Source organism: Podarcis bocagei (genome assembly GCF_964188305.1).
Source record: "Podarcis bocagei genome assembly, chromosome: 15".
Lineage (NCBI taxonomy): Eukaryota > Metazoa > Chordata > Lepidosauria > Squamata > Lacertidae > Podarcis > Podarcis bocagei.
The window spans coordinates 46,728,643-46,747,580 of NC_138141.1; the positions used below are offsets into that span (position 1 = coordinate 46,728,643).

The 18,938-nt window shown below is 50.7% G+C and overlaps 1 protein-coding gene across 1 annotated transcript in view; it reads left to right on the forward strand.

The window, feature by feature from the left end:
- SUPT6H (SPT6 homolog, histone chaperone and transcription elongation factor) overlaps positions 1 to 18,938 on the forward strand; it is a 43,314-nt gene that overhangs the window by 2,198 nt on the left and 22,178 nt on the right. The window contains exons 2-14 of the mRNA XM_081172342.1: positions 5,861 to 6,063; positions 6,992 to 7,144; positions 7,462 to 7,532; positions 9,840 to 10,035; positions 10,433 to 10,517; positions 11,108 to 11,381; positions 11,667 to 11,768; positions 13,053 to 13,169; positions 13,403 to 13,492; positions 14,804 to 14,946; positions 15,700 to 15,851; positions 17,413 to 17,511; positions 18,131 to 18,260. Coding sequence (XP_081028468.1) covers positions 5,958 to 6,063; positions 6,992 to 7,144; positions 7,462 to 7,532; positions 9,840 to 10,035; positions 10,433 to 10,517; positions 11,108 to 11,381; positions 11,667 to 11,768; positions 13,053 to 13,169; positions 13,403 to 13,492; positions 14,804 to 14,946; positions 15,700 to 15,851; positions 17,413 to 17,511; positions 18,131 to 18,260 — 1,718 coding nt within the window. The 5' untranslated portion in view covers positions 5,861 to 5,957. The remainder of the gene's footprint in view (positions 1 to 5,860; positions 6,064 to 6,991; positions 7,145 to 7,461; positions 7,533 to 9,839; positions 10,036 to 10,432; positions 10,518 to 11,107; positions 11,382 to 11,666; positions 11,769 to 13,052; positions 13,170 to 13,402; positions 13,493 to 14,803; positions 14,947 to 15,699; positions 15,852 to 17,412; positions 17,512 to 18,130; positions 18,261 to 18,938) is intronic.

Sequence of the window (18,938 nt, forward strand, 5' to 3'; positions counted from 1 at the left end):
TCAAGCACCCACTGTCAATAGCACCAACCTTTCAGACTTTTCCTCCAAAAACAACAGGACTGGCCCTAGGAACAGGGGGTTAAAAATGATAATATAAGCAGCTTCGAGGAGCACAGTGGCTGAGATGTGGCGTAGTACAAATCTGGCGAACCATGATCCTACCTGCTGCCCTCCCCCTCCCCCAGAGCAGGCACCAAAGGGCCTCTTTTCCCTTAATGGCTGATGCTTCTGAACAGAAGGGGGAATTCCACCCTGGCTACAGAGAGCAATTTGGGAGGTGGGGAGAAGGCAAGGAAAACAAGGAGCAAGTGCCTGAGACAGTAATGTGGGAGGATTCTTCAGGGGGATCCCTGAGCAGAAGAATCTGTGTCGGCTTAAAAAACAAGTCCATGACAAGGCTATTAATGGCTACTAGCGATAGTGTTGGTACTTCTGAATTCCAGTTGCCGGAAGCCACAGGAGGGGAGAGTGCTGCTGCACTCAGGTCTTGCCTGTGGGCATCTGGCTATCCACTGTGAGAACAGGAGGCTGGTCCGGCCACTGGCCTTATCCTACCAGGCTCTTCTTATGCTCTAGTCCAGCAATGGCCAAACTCAGCCCTCCAGCTGTTTGGGGACTACGATTCCCATCATCCCTGACCACTGGTCCTGTTACCTAGGGATGATGGGAGTTGTAGTCCAAAAACAGCTGGAGGGCTGAGTTTGGCTATCACTGCTCTAGTCTTATGGAGCTCCTGGTTCTGTTTCCATCAAAGGAAGCAAACCAGTGACTCCTTAAAGCAGCCTTTGCCAACCTTGTGCCCTCCTCAGCCATCACAGCCGTCTGATGGGAGCATGGCTGTCCTAGTTGGGTCGGATGGGTGTCATAACCCAAAACATCGGGGGGGGGGGGGCACCAGAAGAAGGCTGTGGCTTACATCCTCCACTCTGCATCCTCATCCTTCCCTCTGAGATGCAAAAACTATCTAGGCTAACTTAAGAGGAAGGTGGTTGTTCGTTTCCTCCTATTTATTTATTTATGCATTATTATTATTATTATTAAATCACATTGATAGCACATGGATAGTGCTTTGCTGGCTGTTTTATGTCTCCCAAGATCTTTTGTAATGGATCTGGGAAGTTGGATGGATGTAGGAAGCTACCTTAGACAGAATCAAACCCTAGGTCCACCTAGCTTGGTTTTGACTGGCAGCAATGCCTACCCATGATGTCAGGTTGAGAGTCTTTCTGAGTCCTACCTGGAGATTGAACGTGGGATCATCTTCATGCAAAACATGTGCTCTCCCCTGGAGCTATGGCACTTCACATCCTCTGCAGCAGCCTTCCCCAGCCTGGTGCTCTCCAGATGTTTTTTGACTACAGCTCCCATCAACCCCGGCTAGCATGATATAATGACCAGGGCTGATTGGAGTTGTAGTTCAGCAACATCTGGAGACATAATGTCCCCCACGCCTGATCTGCATGAAAAGCTAAGCATTTAAAGAGGTACTGTAGCATCATGGCAGAGACTTGAGTTGTGAACTGGGAAGCACCCATTTCAAATACCTTTTTGTCCACAAATTAGCTGACTCTCTCGCTCTCTGCCTTGGCTCCCCAGCTGCAACGTGGCAGAAATGGTTCTGGCATAAGGCTTGTTGCAAATATTACCGAGAAGCTGCGTGAGGTGCATTGAGTGCTCTAAAGTGTTCTCCTGTAAGTGCTGTGTGCTGTTAATGCGGGAAACTGAGAAGATGGATGTTTTCTCGGTGCCAAATGCTGGAGGAGCCAAGAACAATAAGAAGAGCCTGCTGGATCAAGCCCAAAGGGGCCCATTTAGTCCAGCATCCTGTACTCATAGTAGCCAGACTGATGCTTCAGTGGGAAACCACAAATAGAACCTGAGCCCAAGAACCTTTTCCTCCCCTCCTGTGGTTTCCAGCAACTGGTATTTAGAAGTATTACTGTTTCTGACCATGGATGCAAAGCATAGCCTTTCTCCATCCATCCCTCAGCCATTACAGCACAGGAAGCTGCCTTCTCCTGACTCAGACCATTGGTTCATTTAGCACAGGCATCCCCAACCTTCGGCCTTCCAGGTGATTTGGACTACAATTCCCATCATCCCTGACCACTGGTCCTGTTAGCTAGGGATCATGGGAGTTGTAGGCCAAAACATCTGGAGGGCCGCAGGTTGGGGATGCCTGATTTAGCTCATTGTCTGCACTGAGTGGCAGCTACGATTCAACATTTCAGGCAGGAGGAACATTCCCAGCCCTATGTGGGAGATACAAGTTGTTGAAACTGGGACCTTCTGCTACGAAGCAGGTACTCTACCAATGAGTTATGATCCTCCCTGTTAAATGAGGGTGGCAGGGTCCCAGCTCTGTGTAGAAACTGTGCATCAATGCACCTCTCTGCTTTGAGGAATGCCACATCAGCTAGCTTTCATTCATTGCAGGAAGCTTGCCTTGCTATTCTCCCCACAGCCCAGTTAAATTTCGAATATTTCTTTTGGATTCTCCCTTCTGTGCTCCCTGAATCAAAGTGGTGCCACTGAAGCATGTAGGTCCTTCCTTTCTGCCTTAGTGACCAAAAACTGTGAGCTTCAGGAGTCTGCAGTGATTAACCCAGAGCCACATCCAATTCAAACCAATGTCCTGTGTATGAAAGGCCACAGGTAGCATGACACCCCCCCCCCGCTAGGGGACAGTATCCAGCAGTAAAGATCTTTCCAGGAGTAGAAGGACGATGAAAACCAGAGGGCAGCACTTCTGGATTGAAAGTAGACCCAAAGGAAGTGGGCATGGTCCTTGGTGCCACCAACTCCTGGACGGTTAAGTCCAGTCAAAGGCGACTATGGGGTGCAACGTTCATCTCACTTCAGGCTGAAGTTTTCCGGGTCATGTGGCCAGCATGACCAAGCCTCTACTAGTGCAAAGGGACACCATGATGGAAACCAGAGCGCATGGAAACGCCGTTTACCTTCCCCCCGCAGTGGTACCTATTTATCTACTTGCACTGGCATGCTTTCAAACTGCTATGTTGGCAGAAGCTGGGGCAGAGTAGGTGGGTGTTTTGTGGCCAGTGCTTTCAGTCTGCCAGCCTCTGGGTGCCATTTTATACCCCCAATCCCTCTGTGGGCCGGTGGGTCTGAGATCTCTGCTGACAGGAGTGTAGAGCATGCTGCAATGGGAAGAGAGCCTGGAGGCTGTGGTAGTGCTGGAAAAACAGGAGGGAGCACTTGTCTGATGAAAGGCAAAGGGAGAACAGAGAGAGGTGCTTTATAATTAGAAACCTGCCTATGAAGTAGGAACACCCTCGCAAAGTATAGTTTGGGCAATGAGAATGCAGTTTTGGAAAGGAGGATGGCTAAATATTCTGTGTGTGATCTAACAATGCGATTGCCCATGGAGACCTTGTTCCAGTTGCAGTCATTGCATTTGAGCCAGGATTAAGAATTGCCAGGGTGGGTCTGTTTCACCCAGGGAGGAGGAAAGCCTGCATAGAGCCTGGTACCCGAGCAAGGATCGCAGGGTTGGTTGGGATCTGTCGCTTGTGTTGTGGCTGGAGCGGGGCATAAGCTGCTGCCCCCTTGCATCCAGCGTTGGTGGTTCTTACCGCTCACTTCTCGTCCCCCTCTGTCAGTAAACAAAATGCTGGCAAGAGGCCATTGATCTGTGTGTTGCCTGTAGAATATGCAATCTTGGCCTGCCTCTGCCTCAAACCAACAGACAGGAGAAATACCCGCTCCTTCACCTGTCGGCAATTGCCCCCTCATGGGAAGGATTTGGGGAGTGTCCCTGAGGATATCCTGGTACCCACCTCTGCCGCCCAAGCTGCAACACGGAGCCCACTTTCATGTTTTCACTTCGGATTTATGCTTGATAGCGCTAACAGTGCATGCTGTTAATCCCGAGAGCAACGTATATCGTGTTACCTCATCATTACTGCATTAGTAAATGAAAATTACTCCTGCTGTGTGGCAGCAGAAAGGCATGAGTGTGGTTTTGGCCAGAAATGCGTATCTTATTTTAAAAAATGACTCATGCCTTTCTCCTGCCATACTCCTGCAGCACTCGTGGAATCTGATAAAAGGAACAACTCATCAGAAGAGTCTCCTAGTCCAGACCCATGAGGAGAGCTCCTTTGGTCCAGTCAGCCCAAGATGGAATCCAACATGGTGGCAACAGCTGTGTTGTGACCCACCTAGCGCGGCCTCACAACTCAGTGGGTGAAGGCCTACATCCCAGCAGATCACAGCTGCAGCCAGATGTGGGTTTGGAATAGCTGGATATTTGACTGGCCTGAAGAAACCTCTGTGTTTGCATGTCAGAGTCAGTGTGTCCAAAGCTTTGGGTCCAAAGCATGGGTGGCGTGGGGGACCTGCGGAGGTCCTTCAGGTCAGGGATTGGGGCTTCAGGGCCCCACGTGGCTCTGGTCCTCTGCTCTTGCCACCATTTTGCCTGCCAGCAGTCTCTATCCACCATTGACCTACTCCAGTCTTTGTGAAAGAGACCCCTTCAAAGATTCTTGGAATCTTGACTACGGCTTGTTGGAAGTTAAATGAGAGTATCTCCTATACAGTGGTACCTCGGGTTACATACACTTCAGGTTACAGACTCTGCTAACCCAGAAATAGTACCTCAGGTTAAGAACTTTGCTTCAGGATGAGAACAGAAATCGTGCTCCGGAGGCGCGGCAGCAGCGGGAGGCCCCATTAGTTAGAGTGGTGCTTCTGGTTAAGAACAGTTTCAGGTTAAGTACGGACCTCCGGAACGAATTAAGTACTTAACCCAAGGTACCACTGTATATTTTGGAAAGTGGTTTGTCTGTCTGTTCTCTATAGGTTCCACTGCCTATCTGGATATCATTGGCACAAGGGTTTCTAAGGTGGGAGCAGGGGGTCGTTGTCAAATTTGGGCCACTGGCTGCCATTTTGAATCAAGATAGCACACCAGAGCATTCCCAGGAAGAAACATGCCAGGAGGAACCTGGCAGTGTGAATCAGCTCTTAGTTGGATAGAGAAGGATAACGGTACACATGTCAATCACAGTTGCTAAGAACAGCCAGCACTACCCCAACATTAGATTTGTGCACAGTGGTAGAACTTGCAGCAGTCGAAAACAGTAAACCTGAGTGATTAAGAGGCTTAACCATTCCCTCTTCCAAAGTCCTGTCCGTATCAGAGATCATAACTATTTTATCAAGCTTTAGAAATTTTGTAAGAATGTTTGAGGAAGGGACATAGCTCAGTAGTAGAGCACATCCTTTACATGTGCAAATGGTCCTAGGTCACATTTCCAGGGTGGATATACAAAGGCTCCCTGGAAAACCGCTGCCATTGTGTACAGTAGTGAGCAAAAGTCATCAGTGGCCTGACTGTGATGGAAGGTAGTTTTCTAAGTTCTTAAGAAGTAAGCAGAGCCAGAGTGCAGGGGGGCCAGACCAGAGGAACAGACTCTTGCACTGGGGTTTTGTTTCAGGGGTTCTGTTGGGAGAGGGGTTGTTGCTGATAGTAATTTTTTGTATCTTTTTAGAGTTATGTGGAAAATGTTCAATTTGGTTGTTTACTTTTTGATGAGTTTTATTTATTGTTTATGTCTACTTTTGTTATGTTTGTAATTATGCACATTTTTTCCATGTTGTAAGCCACCTTGAGCATGGTTTTAACTATGGAAAGGTGGCATACAACATGGTGGGTCCAAATTCACAAATTATCCAGTCGGGTATTCCTTTCTCCTAAAAATTTCTGGCCCACACCGGGCCTTTGCAGTGAGATCTGCTTCCCTCCAGCAGCTAGACCTGCCCTGCCTTGCCCTTGTGCCTTCTTTGTGTGTGGCGGCCTTATCCATAGTCTCCTTCCCTCCTTGTTTCCTCACAGGTGCTGTAACCCAGCAAGGGAGGGCCACTTCCTTCGCTGACTTCGGCCCCTTCCTCCTCCTCCTCTCCCCCCCTCAGCCCCATCTATAACCGCAACCATGTCGGACTTTGTGGAGAGCGAGGCTGAGGAGTCAGAGGAGGAGTACGACGAAGATGGGGAAGTCGTCACCAGGCCACCCAAGAAGTTCGTTGAGGATGAAGATGGTGAGCTCGCTTCGCTTTCCCCCTCGGGTTTCTGAGTTGTGCCAACAGCCTGTCCATGTGAGTCTCTGCCAGAAAGCTTCCAAACATCAGAGGGAGCGTCTGTGCTGGTCCATGGCAGCAAAAACAACCAAGCTCCTGTGACTCGTTTTGGCTGGCGGTTTTGGGGGGCTTTAGCCGACAAAGGCTTCTGACTTGGTTGGGTGCATTGCCTGGAAGCTGCGCCCTGGCAGGCCAGCTGCATTCAGGGTTTGTTCACTTGGGAACAGGCTGCATCTACACGCCTTAAGTGGCTGGAGGAATGTAATTGGATTTGGGGGCAAGAGGAATGAACAGATTGAGAAACGCATCCACCGGGCGCCCCGACTTTGGAAAGGGAACGGTTGTGTGTGAGCTTCAGGCCTTTGTGGAAGTTTGGTGCTGGCAAACAAACCCTCAGTTAAATGAGAGCATAAGAGCCTAAACCTAGCTCTGCTGGATCAGGCCAGTAGCCCATCTAGTCCGGCATCCTGTTCTCACAGTGGCCGGCCAGATGGCCCAAGGGGAAGCCTGTGAGCAGGATGCAAGTGCAAGAGCGCTCTCCTCTCCAGTGGCATTTGGAACCATGGCTGCCTCCAGCTGTGGAGGCAGAGCATGGCCATCGTGGCTTGCATCCATTACTGATAGCCTTCTCCTCCGTGAATTCATGAAATCCCCTCTTATATTTTGTGTTTCTGCATTTTTATGTTGCGAACCACCCCGTGAAGGACAGCATACAGATTCAATAAGTAAATGGATAGATTTTAAAGCCATCTAGGTTGGTGGCCATCACTGCCTCCTGTGGCAGGGAGTTCCATAGTTCAGCTAATCCTCTGCCTCTGGGAATTTGCTTTTTCTGCGCCCGGTGCCTGACTTCTGTATATTTATTGTATTGACTTTCTCCTTCTATCAGAGGAGGAGGAGGAAAACCTTGATGACCAGGACGAGCAGGGGAACTTGAAAGGCTTCATCAATGATGATGACGATGAGGAGGAGGAGGAGGAGGAAGAAGCCAGTGATTCCGGAGACTCTGAGGACGATGTTGGTCGTAAAAAGAGGAAGCGCAGTAAGTTTGGGGGGTGGTCAGCAACAAGCAGGTCCCTGTCGGTCTTCATTCTCTGTGCCAGTCCTCTTCAACCTGGGCCTCTCTGGATGTTGGGAACTACAACTCCCATCAGCCCCAACTAGGAGTTGTGGTCCACACCATCTGAAGGGCTACCCTGCGTCATTTGTCCTCATTGAATTCCACCTGCCCATAGCCCCACCTTCTGCCTGACCTGGGTGACGCACCTTTTTCCCCCTGCCCTCCTCCTTCCCACCAATCTTTTCCAGCTTCCTTTTCTACTTGTTTGGGGTCCTGACTTTCCATCTCTCCCTCTCTAGACTTTGATGACCGTCTTGAGGACGACGACTTTGACCTCATTGAAGAAAACTTGGGTGTCAAAGTTAAACGGGTGAGTAGCACGTCACACTCTGGCAATGTTTTAAGTGAGCAAGGTGCTCTTATCTCAGCTATCCTAATCTACTACTATTTCGATTTGCTGGATCTTTTGCTTTAGAAGGAAGGGCTTCCTCAGTCACCTCTCCTTCAGGCAATGTCTCATGCTCCCATGCAGTCTGAGAAGGCTGTGCTGGAGAGACTTAAATCAGCCTTACTTCCCTCTCCGCCCCCCTACAGTGGTGCCTCGCAAGACGAAATTAATTCGTTCCGCAATTCTCTTCGTCTTGCGGTTTTTTCGTCTTGCGATGCACGGTTTCCCATAGGAATGCATTGAAAATCAATTAATGCGTTCCTAGGGAAACCGACTTCAGACCAGGTCCGGGGACAGTCTGTCCCCAGACCTCTTCTGAAGGCTGGGGGGGGGGGACAAGGGCTTTTCTTCCCATCCCCAGCATTTTAAAAAACCCTGGGACAGCGGAGGACTTCTCCGCTGTCCGGGGCGATCTTAAAATGCTGGCGGGCAGCTTTCCGAAGTGGGGCGGCGGGGCCAGGTGTTCCCGCCCCCCCTCCCCACTTCGGAAGAGCTTTCCGAAGTGGGGCGGCAGGGCCAGGTGTCCCCGCCCCCCCGCCCCACTTCGGAACAGCTTTCCGAAGTGGGGCGGCGGGGCCAGGTGTCCCCGCCCCCCCTCCCCACTTCGGAAGAGCTTTCCGAAGTGGGGCGGCGGGGCCAGGTGTCCCCGCCCCCCCGCCCCACTTCGGAACAGCTTTCCGAAGTGGGGCGGCGGGGGCAGGTGTCCCCGCCCCCACTCCCCACTTCGGAACAGCGTTTTAAAATGCTGGGGGTTGGGAGCGAAGCGCTGCCGACCCCCAGCATTTTAAAATCTTCCCAGGACACGGGGAGATTTTAAAATGCTGGGGGTCTGCAGCGCTTCGCTCCCGACCCCCAGCATTTTAAAATCTTCCCAGGACACGGGGAGATTTTAAAATGCTGGGGGTCGGCAGCGAACGCTTCGCTCCCGCCCGCCAGCATTTTAAGATCGCCCGGGGCAGGCGGGGGGGGAGCAAAGACTTTTGCCCCCCGCCGGCCTTCAGAAGAGGTCCTCTTCTGAAGGCCGGCTGTGGGCGAAAGTCTTTGCTCCTGACCGCCAGCATTTCCCTAAGGGCTTTCGTCTTGCGATGCAAGCCCATAGGGAAATTCGTCTTGCGAAGCGCCTCCAAAACAGAAAACCCTTTCGTCTTGCGGGTTTTCCGTCTTGCGAGGCATTCGTCTTGCGGGGTACCACTGTATGTTGTTGACTGGGACTGATGGGAGTTTTTGTCCAAAATATCTGAAGGGTACCTGGTTGGGACCTCAAAGTAGATTGGGTCCCACTGCAGCCTGGCTCTTACCCCTATCACACGTCTTTTGTTTGGCTGAGGTGTGGTTGTTAATAACAACAACAACAACAATAACAACAAATATTTATACCCTGCCCATCTGGCTGGGTTTTCCCAGACACTCTGGGCGGTTTTCAATAATAATAATAATAATAAAGTGATAAAATGTCAAACATTAAAAACTTCCCGATACAGGGTTGCCTTCAGATGTCTTCTAAAAATCAGATAGTTGTTTATTTCCTTGACATCTGACAGGAGGGCCTTCCACAGGGTGGGCGCCTCCGCTGAGAAGGCCCTCTGCCTGGTTCCCTGTAACCTCACTTCTCACAGGGCGGGAGGGAACTGCCAGAAGGCCCTTGGCGCTGGACCTCAGTGTCCGGGGAAACGATTGGGGAGGAGACGCTCCTTCAGGGATACTGGGCCGAGGCCATATAGGGCTTTAAAGGTCAGCACCAACACTTTGAATTGTGCTCGGAAACATACTGGGAGCCAATGTAGGTCTTTCAGGACCAGTGCTATATGTCTCGGCGGCCGCTCCCAGTCCCCAGTCTAGCTGCCGCATTTTGGATTAACTGTAGTTTCCAGCTCACCTTCAAAATTAGCCCCACGTAGAGCGCATGGCAGTAGTCCAAGTGGGAGATAACCAGAGCATGCACCACTGGTGAGACAGTCCGCAGGTAGGGTCTCAACCTGCGTACCAGATGGAGTTGGTAGACAGCTGCCCTGGACAGCAGTGACCCTTCCTTCTGCTACATCTTGAATGATCTCCAGGCAGGGTGGGGGCCTCTGTTTACAGGCAACAGGGTTAGGAAAGACGGTGTCCCTGAGAGGTTGTGTTGGGTGTGGAGATGAGGGGCTGCCTGTTGAGTCCCAGGAAGGTGTGGGGAGTCCCTATCTCAAGGGGCCTGCAGACTGATCAAACAGAATACATTTCCCTCGGCAGCAAAAATTCAGGCGGGTGAGGAAGATGTCAGATGACGAGGATGACGAAGAAGAGGATTATGGGAAGGAGGAGCACGAGAAGGAAGCCATTGCTGAAGAGATCTTCCAGGATGGGGAGGGCGAGGACGGGGGAGAGGGCGGCGAAGGCCCTGTTGCCGCAGCCGAGGAAGAAGAGGAAGAGGAGGAAGATGAATCTGGTAGGTATTGATGCTCACTCCTCTGGGATACTGGATGAAATGCTAGGAAGGGCTGTGAGTTGAAGGAAGGTGTTCAAAGGAGCCAGTGGCAGCTAGTGGCCTTTGGAAAGATTCAGAAGCCAGCCATGGGGAGCTCTTATGCCATGGGAGCAACATATTTCTTATTTCATTAGATTATTTTGCTCAGGCTGGAGCCCCCATGGCAAAGTAGTGGTATATTCCAGACTGGTGTGAGGGGGAGACCTCCCTGCCTGTCTCCTAGCTGAATGGGCGGCCCCTGGCAGAGATGCACCAGCAACTGGGCATAGATCAATAATTGGTCGAGACAAAGGTGGGGTGAGGGAAGGGCCCAGTTCCAGCCACCTATGTGAGCGGCGGCCATTGCTGTTTCTTCCAGACATCGATGACTTCATTGTGGATGACGATGGGCAGCCTCTAAAGAAGCCCAAGTGGAGGAAGAAGCTCCCCGGATACACAGACGCGTAAGTTGGTCGAAGGCTGCTGCCCTTCTTTCAAGTTCTGACTGCGGGGAGGGAACCACCGCCAAAGGGAAATGTTAGGCGTGAGCGGTAGCATGACAGCCATCTGGAACCCCCAAAGGGCTGTCGCTGCTCCAGAGGGCAGGACCCAAGGGTTCAAAGTGCAAGAAAGGAGATTCCAGCTAAGCTGTAGGGAAAGAGATTCCTGAGAGTAAGAATCATTTGACAGTGGAACGAAGTGCCACAGAGGATGGGGGCTTCTCCTTCCTTCCTTTAAGCAGAGGTCGGATGGCCATCTGCCAGAGGTGCTTTAGCTGTGATTCCTGCATTGCAGGGGGTTGGAATAGATGACCCTTGGGGGTCCCTTCCACCTCTAAAATTTTGCGAAATGCTGTTCCTTGCAGTGGCCCCTGGAGCTGCCCAGCTCCCTTTCAATGTGGAAATGGGCCTGCTTTGGCTTTAGGTGTTCAGAGGCCCCCTGTTCTCATAAGGCTCTTTGTGGGCAAGTCAGCTGCTGCCCTCTCTCCTTTCCCCACTCCTGAGACATTGAGGGTCTTCAGTGGTCAAATACCAGTGTTCCTGTCCTCTCCCAGTGCTTTGCAAGAGGCTCAGGAGATATTCGGAGTGGACTTTGACTATGACGAGTTCGAGAAATACAACGAGTACGACGAGGAGATGGAAGACGAGTACGACTACGAGCCCGAAGAGACGGAAGGGGAGATCCGCGTCCGGCCCAAGAAGACGGCCAAGAAGCGCGTCAGCCGCCGCAGCATTTTCGAGATGTATGAGCCCAGTGAACTGGAGAGCAGCCACCTGACTGACCAGGACAACGAGATCCGGGTGACTGACATGCCCGAGAGGTTCCAGGTGAGGAGACCTGCCTGTCCGGTCCTTGCTTCTCCCTTTTCACTACCTGCTGCATTTACAGCAAGGGTGGGGGGACACCTGTGGCTGCCCCCAGATGTTGCTGGAGTCCAGCGCCCATCACCCTCATCCCTGACCACTGGCCCTGCTAGATTGCTGGGGATCTAGAGTCCAGCAACATCTGGGGGCACAGATGTTCCCTAGCCTTGGGTCACAAACGCAGCCCTGACCCGCTTAGGCCTCTTGCAGCAAACTTCACCCCTTTGCACTCTGTTTTCCTCCTCCCAGCTGCGCTCCATCCCTGTGAAGAATGCCGAAGATGACGAGCTGGAAGAGGAAGCCGACTGGATCTACCGGAATGCTTTTGCCATGCCCACCATCTCCCTGCAGGTGAGGATCTGCTTGGAGTGACAGCTGTTCTTGGAAGGCTGTGGGACATGTCTCTATGTTGTTGTTTGTTTTATTATTACTCCTCCACTCTTAAGGTCCCAGGGCAAGTTGCAGCCTATAAAGCAATATTGAAAACAATGCAAAGCAACTTAACAGCCATAAAATTGAGATGGGTTTTGTCAAAAGACGTGCATCTTCAGCATCCTTTGGAAGTTGTATAATGTAGGTGCCGGAGACACATCTCTGGGGAGGGAGTTCTACAACTGAGGGGCCACCACAGAAAAGACCCTCTTTTGGACTGCCACCCGCTAAACCTCTCAGGGCAGAGGGCGTACCAAAAGGGCCCCCTCTTCTGATCTCAGCACCCAAGGGAACTGTAGGGAAGGAGGTGATCTTTCAGGTATTTGGTGCCTGGGTAGTTTAGAGCTTTAAATGCTAACACGCTCACCTTCAATTGGGTCTCGAAGCGAGCTAGCAATGAGTGCAGCTGTTTCGAAAACAGTTTGTATGAGAATTAAATGCAATTCCAGGTGGTAGGTAATCTCGCTGCTGCATTTTGGACTAACTCTAAGCATGCAGAGCCTGCAATATTGAAGAGAATTAATTGCACTGCCCCCCCCCTTCCAGAGTTCTCCTTCACAGCCTTCTCTTCGGAGTTGTGTTTTTTGCCAGCTGGGTGTCAACAGGGTTGAGGTTCGGCTGTCTCTGGCGCACAGGTGTGGTAGTCTGAGGTGGGGGCTTTGGGCAGGGGCACTGTTAAGGACAGTGGAACAGGAGGAGATATTTGACATTAAAAATATAATTAGAGTAAACAGTTGGCTTAAAACAGCTATCTTAAAACACATGTCAAATTTAGAATCATAGAACTGCAGAGTTGGAAGGGACAGAGTTGTATGTGGCCCACATGGGGACTGAACCCATGACATTGGCGTTGTCAGCAGCGCCCTGTAACCAACTGAGCTAACTCTCAGCCTACTTGTCTCACTAGGTTTTCCTGTACAAAAAAAAAAAAAGTGTTTCAGCTAATTCTGTTTAAAATTTAAAATATGATTAAAATCAGCAGCTGAAAATGCATGTCAAACCCAGGTGTCTTGCTAGACTTTCCAGAACAAGAAATATTGTTAGCAGGTGCTTGAAATGAGTATGGTGACAGTGTCTGCCTGGTGTCAATAGGCAGGGAGTTCCAAAGGGGTGGGTGTTGCCACGCTCAAAGATAATATTTGTTCTATGGTTGTAAGAAACGTCAGTGTCAGCCAACCCCCCTGCCTTCTCCTTGCCCCCCAGGAGAGTGCCGACTACTTGGACCGTGGCCAGGCCAGTAGTAGCTTCAGCCGCAAGGGCCCCAGCACCATCCAGAAGATCAAAGAGGCCCTGAACTTCATGAGGAACCAACACTTTGAGGTGAGCTAGGATGGGACGGCTGAGCTGCTTCCTTGAGGGTAGATGGATTTCTTTGATTGGTGGAAGCTGGAGTCCAAAAGCACAACCACGCTGACAGGGGCCGATGGCAGCTGGAATCCCTAATCCCTGGCAGGTGGCCGGGCACTGAAGCCTGCCATGAACAGGAGGGCTCCTGTCCGTGAGCCCAACCTCCTTGGGTTTAATGGGGTTTTCCCATTCCCCCCCCCCCTTAGGTTCCATTCATCGCCTTCTACAGGAAGGAGTACGTAGAGCCAGAACTGCACATCAATGACCTGTGGCGAGTCTGGCAGTGGGACGAGAAGGTGAGCCTCCCAGCCCAGCCGCCTCACCTGAGACGGTGATTCTGCTCTAAGATAGTTGCTGTTATCACTGAAATGGGAAAGGTGGTGCGGACATAATGGACTCCTCTTTTTAAAAACAGTAATAGGGAAGTGCAGGGACGCGGGTGGCGCTGTGGGTTAAACCACAGAGCCTAGGACTTGCTGATCAGAAGGTCGGCGGTTCGAATCCCTGCAACGGGGTGAGCTGTTGCTCGGTCCCTGCTCCTGCCCACCTAGCAGTTCGAAAGCATGTCAGAGTGCAAGCAGATAAATAGGTACTGCTCTGACGGGAAGGTAAACAGCGTTTCCGTGCGCTGCTCTGGTTTGCCAGAAGCGGCTTAGTCCTGCTGGCCACATGATCCGGAAGCTGTACGCAGGCTCCCTTGGCCAATAAAGCGAGATGAGCACCGCAACCTCAGAGTCTGTCACGACTGGACCTAATAGTCAGGGGTCCCTTTACCTTTTTAATAGGGAAGTGCACTTGTCTCTTCTTGCTCCGTAGCCACTCGTTGGTGGGAACTTTACCTGAGAAGATCCTCCTTGGCCACCATAGAAAGGGCCATCATTTCTTTTAACAAATAACAATATATATCTTCCTGCGATTTCACTGAGCAAAATCTCTGTGTGAGGGGGAAATGGGCCCTGTTCTCCTGTCCAAAAAGGTCTGCGCCTCCTAGCTCTCTCCCTCTGCAAACTTGAATGACCACGACCAGATTATCTGTGTCGTGGGGTGTTGGTGTTCATAAGGACACAAGAAGATGGATCAGGCCAAAGGGGGCCCATCTAGTCCAGCACCCTGTTCTCACAGGGGCCATTCAGATACCCGTGGGAAAACTGCAAGCAGGATGTGAACACAAGAGCCCTCTCCCCTCCTGTGGTTTCGAAGGACTGGTGTTCAGAAGCATGGCTGCCTCCCACTGTGCAGGCAGAGCAGAGCCATCCTGGCTAACTAGCCACCGAGGGCCCCTCTCATACATGACTCCCTCTATGGAGTCAGCTAGCTAAGCCCTGTGACTTCAGTTCCAGCATGGCCCTGGCCAGGAGTCTCTCATTCCTTTCCCTCTCTCAGTTCACTGACCTTTGCAAGAAGTGGGGGCCCAAGCCCCCCCCTCCACCGTTGGAAGGAAGCCCCCACCCTCTGCATCTTCCGTGTGCTCGCTGGCCAAAGGGACCTCTCTGGCTCTGCTCTGACTCTTGCTGCTTTCCTTCCTCAAGGAAGTCGGTGGGGTGGTTCTGGGAAGGCAGTCAGGTGACTCAAAGCAAACTTCCCTCTCTCTCTCTCCCTTGCCCCAGTGGACCCAGCTGAAGATCCGTAAGCAGAATCTGACCAGGCTCTTTGAGAAGATGCAAGCCTACCAGTACGAGCAGATCTCTGCGGATCCAGACAAGCCTCTGGCAGACGGCATCAGAGCCCTGGACACCACCGACATGGAGAGGTACCGTCTCTCCTCAGAGCTGTTAGGCCAAGACTTCAAGGCAGGCCGGTGCCTTGTCTCAATGGGAACACATGGTTCCCCCTGGCCAGCCTGTCTGTCTCTTCCCGAGAGCCTCGGGGAAAGCTTTCTGTGTCTTCTTTTCTTGACTAGGGCTGCCCTTTTGCCATTTCTTGTCATTGTCGTGATTTGGAACTCTGACAAAAGGGACACTGCAAGTATTTTAAGGAGAGTCTCCTTACATATAATCGTACCTTGGTTGTCAAACGGAATCCATTCTGGAACTCCATTCAAATTCCGAAAACATTCGACAACCATGGTGCGGCTTCTGATTGGCTGCAGGAGTTTCCTGCACATAATCGAAAGCCAAGTTGGACGTTCTGCTTCCAAAGAACTTTTGCAAAGCAGAACACTCACTTCCGGGTTTGTGGCGTTCAGGAATCAAAACGTTTAACTCCCAAGGCATTCGGGATCCAAACTGTACTTAAGAAGTGAAGAAGAGTCTGGTCTAGCCATGTCCAAAGTCTGTTTTGGGGGCCTAATCCGGCCCACAGGTTGGTTTAATGCGGCCCCTGTGGCAGTTTATTTCCTGGAGTAAAATCCTAAGAAAACCTCAACAACTTCAATCCTAAAAAAAGCTCAGCAGCTTCAATCCTTAAAAAAGTTAGTAAAGTAAAGAAATGAAATCTGTTTCTTGTGGCTCCTGCCAAATATATATATATTTTTAAATGCCTTCTCATGCTTCTGTTTTGGCAGGCTGAAGGACGTGCAGTCCATGGATGAGCTGCGGGATGTGTACAACCACTTCCTGCTCTACTATGGCCGAGATATCCCCAAGATGCAGAACGCCGCCAAGGCAAGCCGCAAGAAGCACAAGAGGGTCCGGGAGGACGGCGAGGAGGAGGAAGGTATGTGGGTTGCAGGAAGGGGCTGCCTGGTTTCTAAGGTGATTGTCTCCATACTCCCACCCCACCATCTCCCCGCTCTGGTGCCTGCGCTAAAGGGCTGTCTCTCTCCCCCACCCTCTGAGCCTGGCTTTCTGCACATGGTGGTGGGGCCTGGCTCCATACCCTCCTTGTGCCAATTGCTGTGGGTCGCAAAAGCCCTGAAACTGGGCTGCTGCCCACAGAGGCTGGCACTCTTAGTTCTGGTTGCTTGTTTATTTATTTAGAAAATCTAGATATACCACTCAACACATTTGGCAAAAAAAACCCCAAAGCCCTAAGTGGTATAATAATAATAATAATAATAATAATAATAATAATAATAATAATAATAATAATAATAATAATAATAATTTATACCCCGCCCATCTGGCTAGGCTTCTCCAGCCACTCTGGGCGGCTTCCAAAAAAATATTAAAATACCGTAATACATCAAACATTAAAAGCTTCCCTAAACAGGGCTGCCTTCAGATGTCTTCTAAAAGTCTGGTAGTTGTTGTTCTCTTTGACATCTGGTGGGAGGGTGTTCCACAGGGCAGGTGCCACTACAGAGAAGGCCCTCTGCCTGGTTCCCTGTAACTTGGCTTCTCGCAGTGAGGGAACCACCAGAAGGCCCTCGGTGCTGGACCTCCAGGCTGAACGATGGAGGCGGAGACACTTCTTCAGGTATACTGGACTGAGACCGTTTAGGTGAAATCATCAAGTCAGAAACAATGTATTACAAATGAAGATCCTTTTGTAATTAATAATACAAAGTATTACTTTGCTCAAGGGCAAAAAAGACTTGTGCAGGTTAGAAGGGTAAAAGCCACTTAAATGTGCATTAAAATGTAAGCATCCGTAATTCAAATATGGACTGAAACAAACAGCAGCAGGATAATGTCCTTCTGGGCACAAAGGGAGCCAGTCTGGGTGAGCTTCCTCCGCATCCCCTCCGTTCTTCCCTTCCTTTCGCATCAGAGGTCTCTGCAACTCTGTGTTAGTTCAGCCTCCCTGTCTCAGGGTTTCCTCTGGGCATTGTTGCCCTGTGAGGCAACTTCGCAGCCACGCTGCCTGTCGGACTGATGGGTGTTGTAATCCCAGGCCATCAAGAGGAGCACCAAGCTAGGAGTGGCTGCGCTAGAGAGACGAGATGCTCATAGTGAATCTCCCCCCTTGCTGGATGGGAGAAGGAGGCGGCCTCTCTCACTTTGTCAGGGGGGCTCCCCTTTCCTTTCCTTGAGATTTCTTGTTTGTTTATTTATTGGATTTATATTCCACTTTTCCTTCAAGGCACTCGTAAGTGGCGTACATGGTTCTACTCCCCATTTAGTGCCCACAACAACCTTATGGGGTAGGTTAGGCTTCCAAGATCACCCATGGCTGACTTGGGGAATTTGAACCCTGGCCTCTCCTGGGTTCTAGTCCAGCACTCTTAACCACTGTGCCACAGTGCCTCTCTGCTGATGTTCCCAGTGTGTCTGGCCTCTGCTGGTCGTCCCTGGTGGTTGGGCATTTTCCCAAGGGCCTCTCTTTCCTTCTCCAGGCGAAGGGGAGGACGTGGAAGACGAAGAGCAGAAGGGACCGGAGCTCAAGCAGGCGTCTCGACGGGACATGTATACCATCTGCCAAGCGGCTGGCCTAGGTAGGTACCAGCTCCTGTGCTCCCTTGGCCTTTGCAGTGAGTCAGTACTCTGCCTCCGCAGTTGGAGGCAGCCCTACTTCTGAATCCCTGTTGCTGGAAACCTCAGGAGGGGAGAGGGCTGCTCTTGTGTTCGAATCCTGCTTGGAGACTTCTGGTCGGCCCCTATGAGAACAGGAGGCTGGGCTAGGTGGTGGTGAAAAATAACAACAACAACAATTTTAAAAAAATATTATTTATACCCCGCCCATCTGGCTGGGTTTCCCCAGCCACTCTGGGCGGCTTCCAACAAAAGATTACAAATACAATAAAATACAATAAAACATCAGTCATTAAAAACTTCCGTAAACAGGGCTGCCTTCAGATGTCTTCTAAACATCAGATAGTTGTTTATTTCTTTGAAATCTGATGGGAGAGCGTTCCACAGGGCGGGTGCCACTACCAAGAAGGCCCTCTGCCTGGTTCCCTGTAACTTGGCTTCTCGTGGTGAGGGAACCACCAGAAGGCCCTCGGCGCTTGACCTCAGTGTCCAGGTTAAATGCTGGGGGTGGATGACTGACGGTAAACCCCAGCAGGGCTATCCTTATATTCTCATGACTGACGGTTGCTGTTGTCCCCCTAGATGGCCTAGCCAAGAAGTTTGGGCTGACCCCCGAGCAGTTTGGGGAGAACTTGCGTGACAGTTATCAGCGCCACGAGACAGAGCAGTTCCCAGCTGAGCCCTTGGAGCTGGCCAAGGATTACGTCTGCAGGTAGGAGCCCTGGCTCAGGTGTAGCCCCCTCCTGGCTGGGGAGCAGGGGCCCTTTGACCTGCCTCAGTTTCCTCCTTTGGAAAGGAACTCAAAATGTCTTGGCGTTGGGCATGTTCGTTACTTGTTTTCCAGACTCTTAAACTCTTCTCAGCTGATTCAGTTGTGACTTGTGTGTCCAGGTTGTGCTTTTTGGTTGACAAACATCACTCTTGACAAAGTTTGCGCCTACAGGCATCTGCTTTGTGGGTCTCTTTCGCATTGGCGTTTAATTTATTTAAATATTTATTTATTCATTCATTAAAATGTATACAACACTTGACTGTAAAAACACACACACACAAAGCAGACAGGCTTCAAAGCAGTGTACAGAGAAAAAGATAAAGCCTTAAAATTATTGATAATAACAATTAACAGCAATAATGTTAAGGCTTTTGGAAAATTAAAATAGCAATAGTCTAAAAGCAGATTAAAACTCACAGCAACTTACCTAAACCTCTGGGTAGGCTTGCCTAAACCAGAATGTTTTCAGTAGATGCCAAAAAGTGTACAGCAAAGGCACTTGCCTATTTGCAATAGGCAGGGAGTTCCGACGTGCCTGCCACACTAAAATATTCTTACAAATGCGAAACCTGTAACAGTGCCAGTTCCATCAGTTGAAGTGGTCGAGTGGGCATAAAC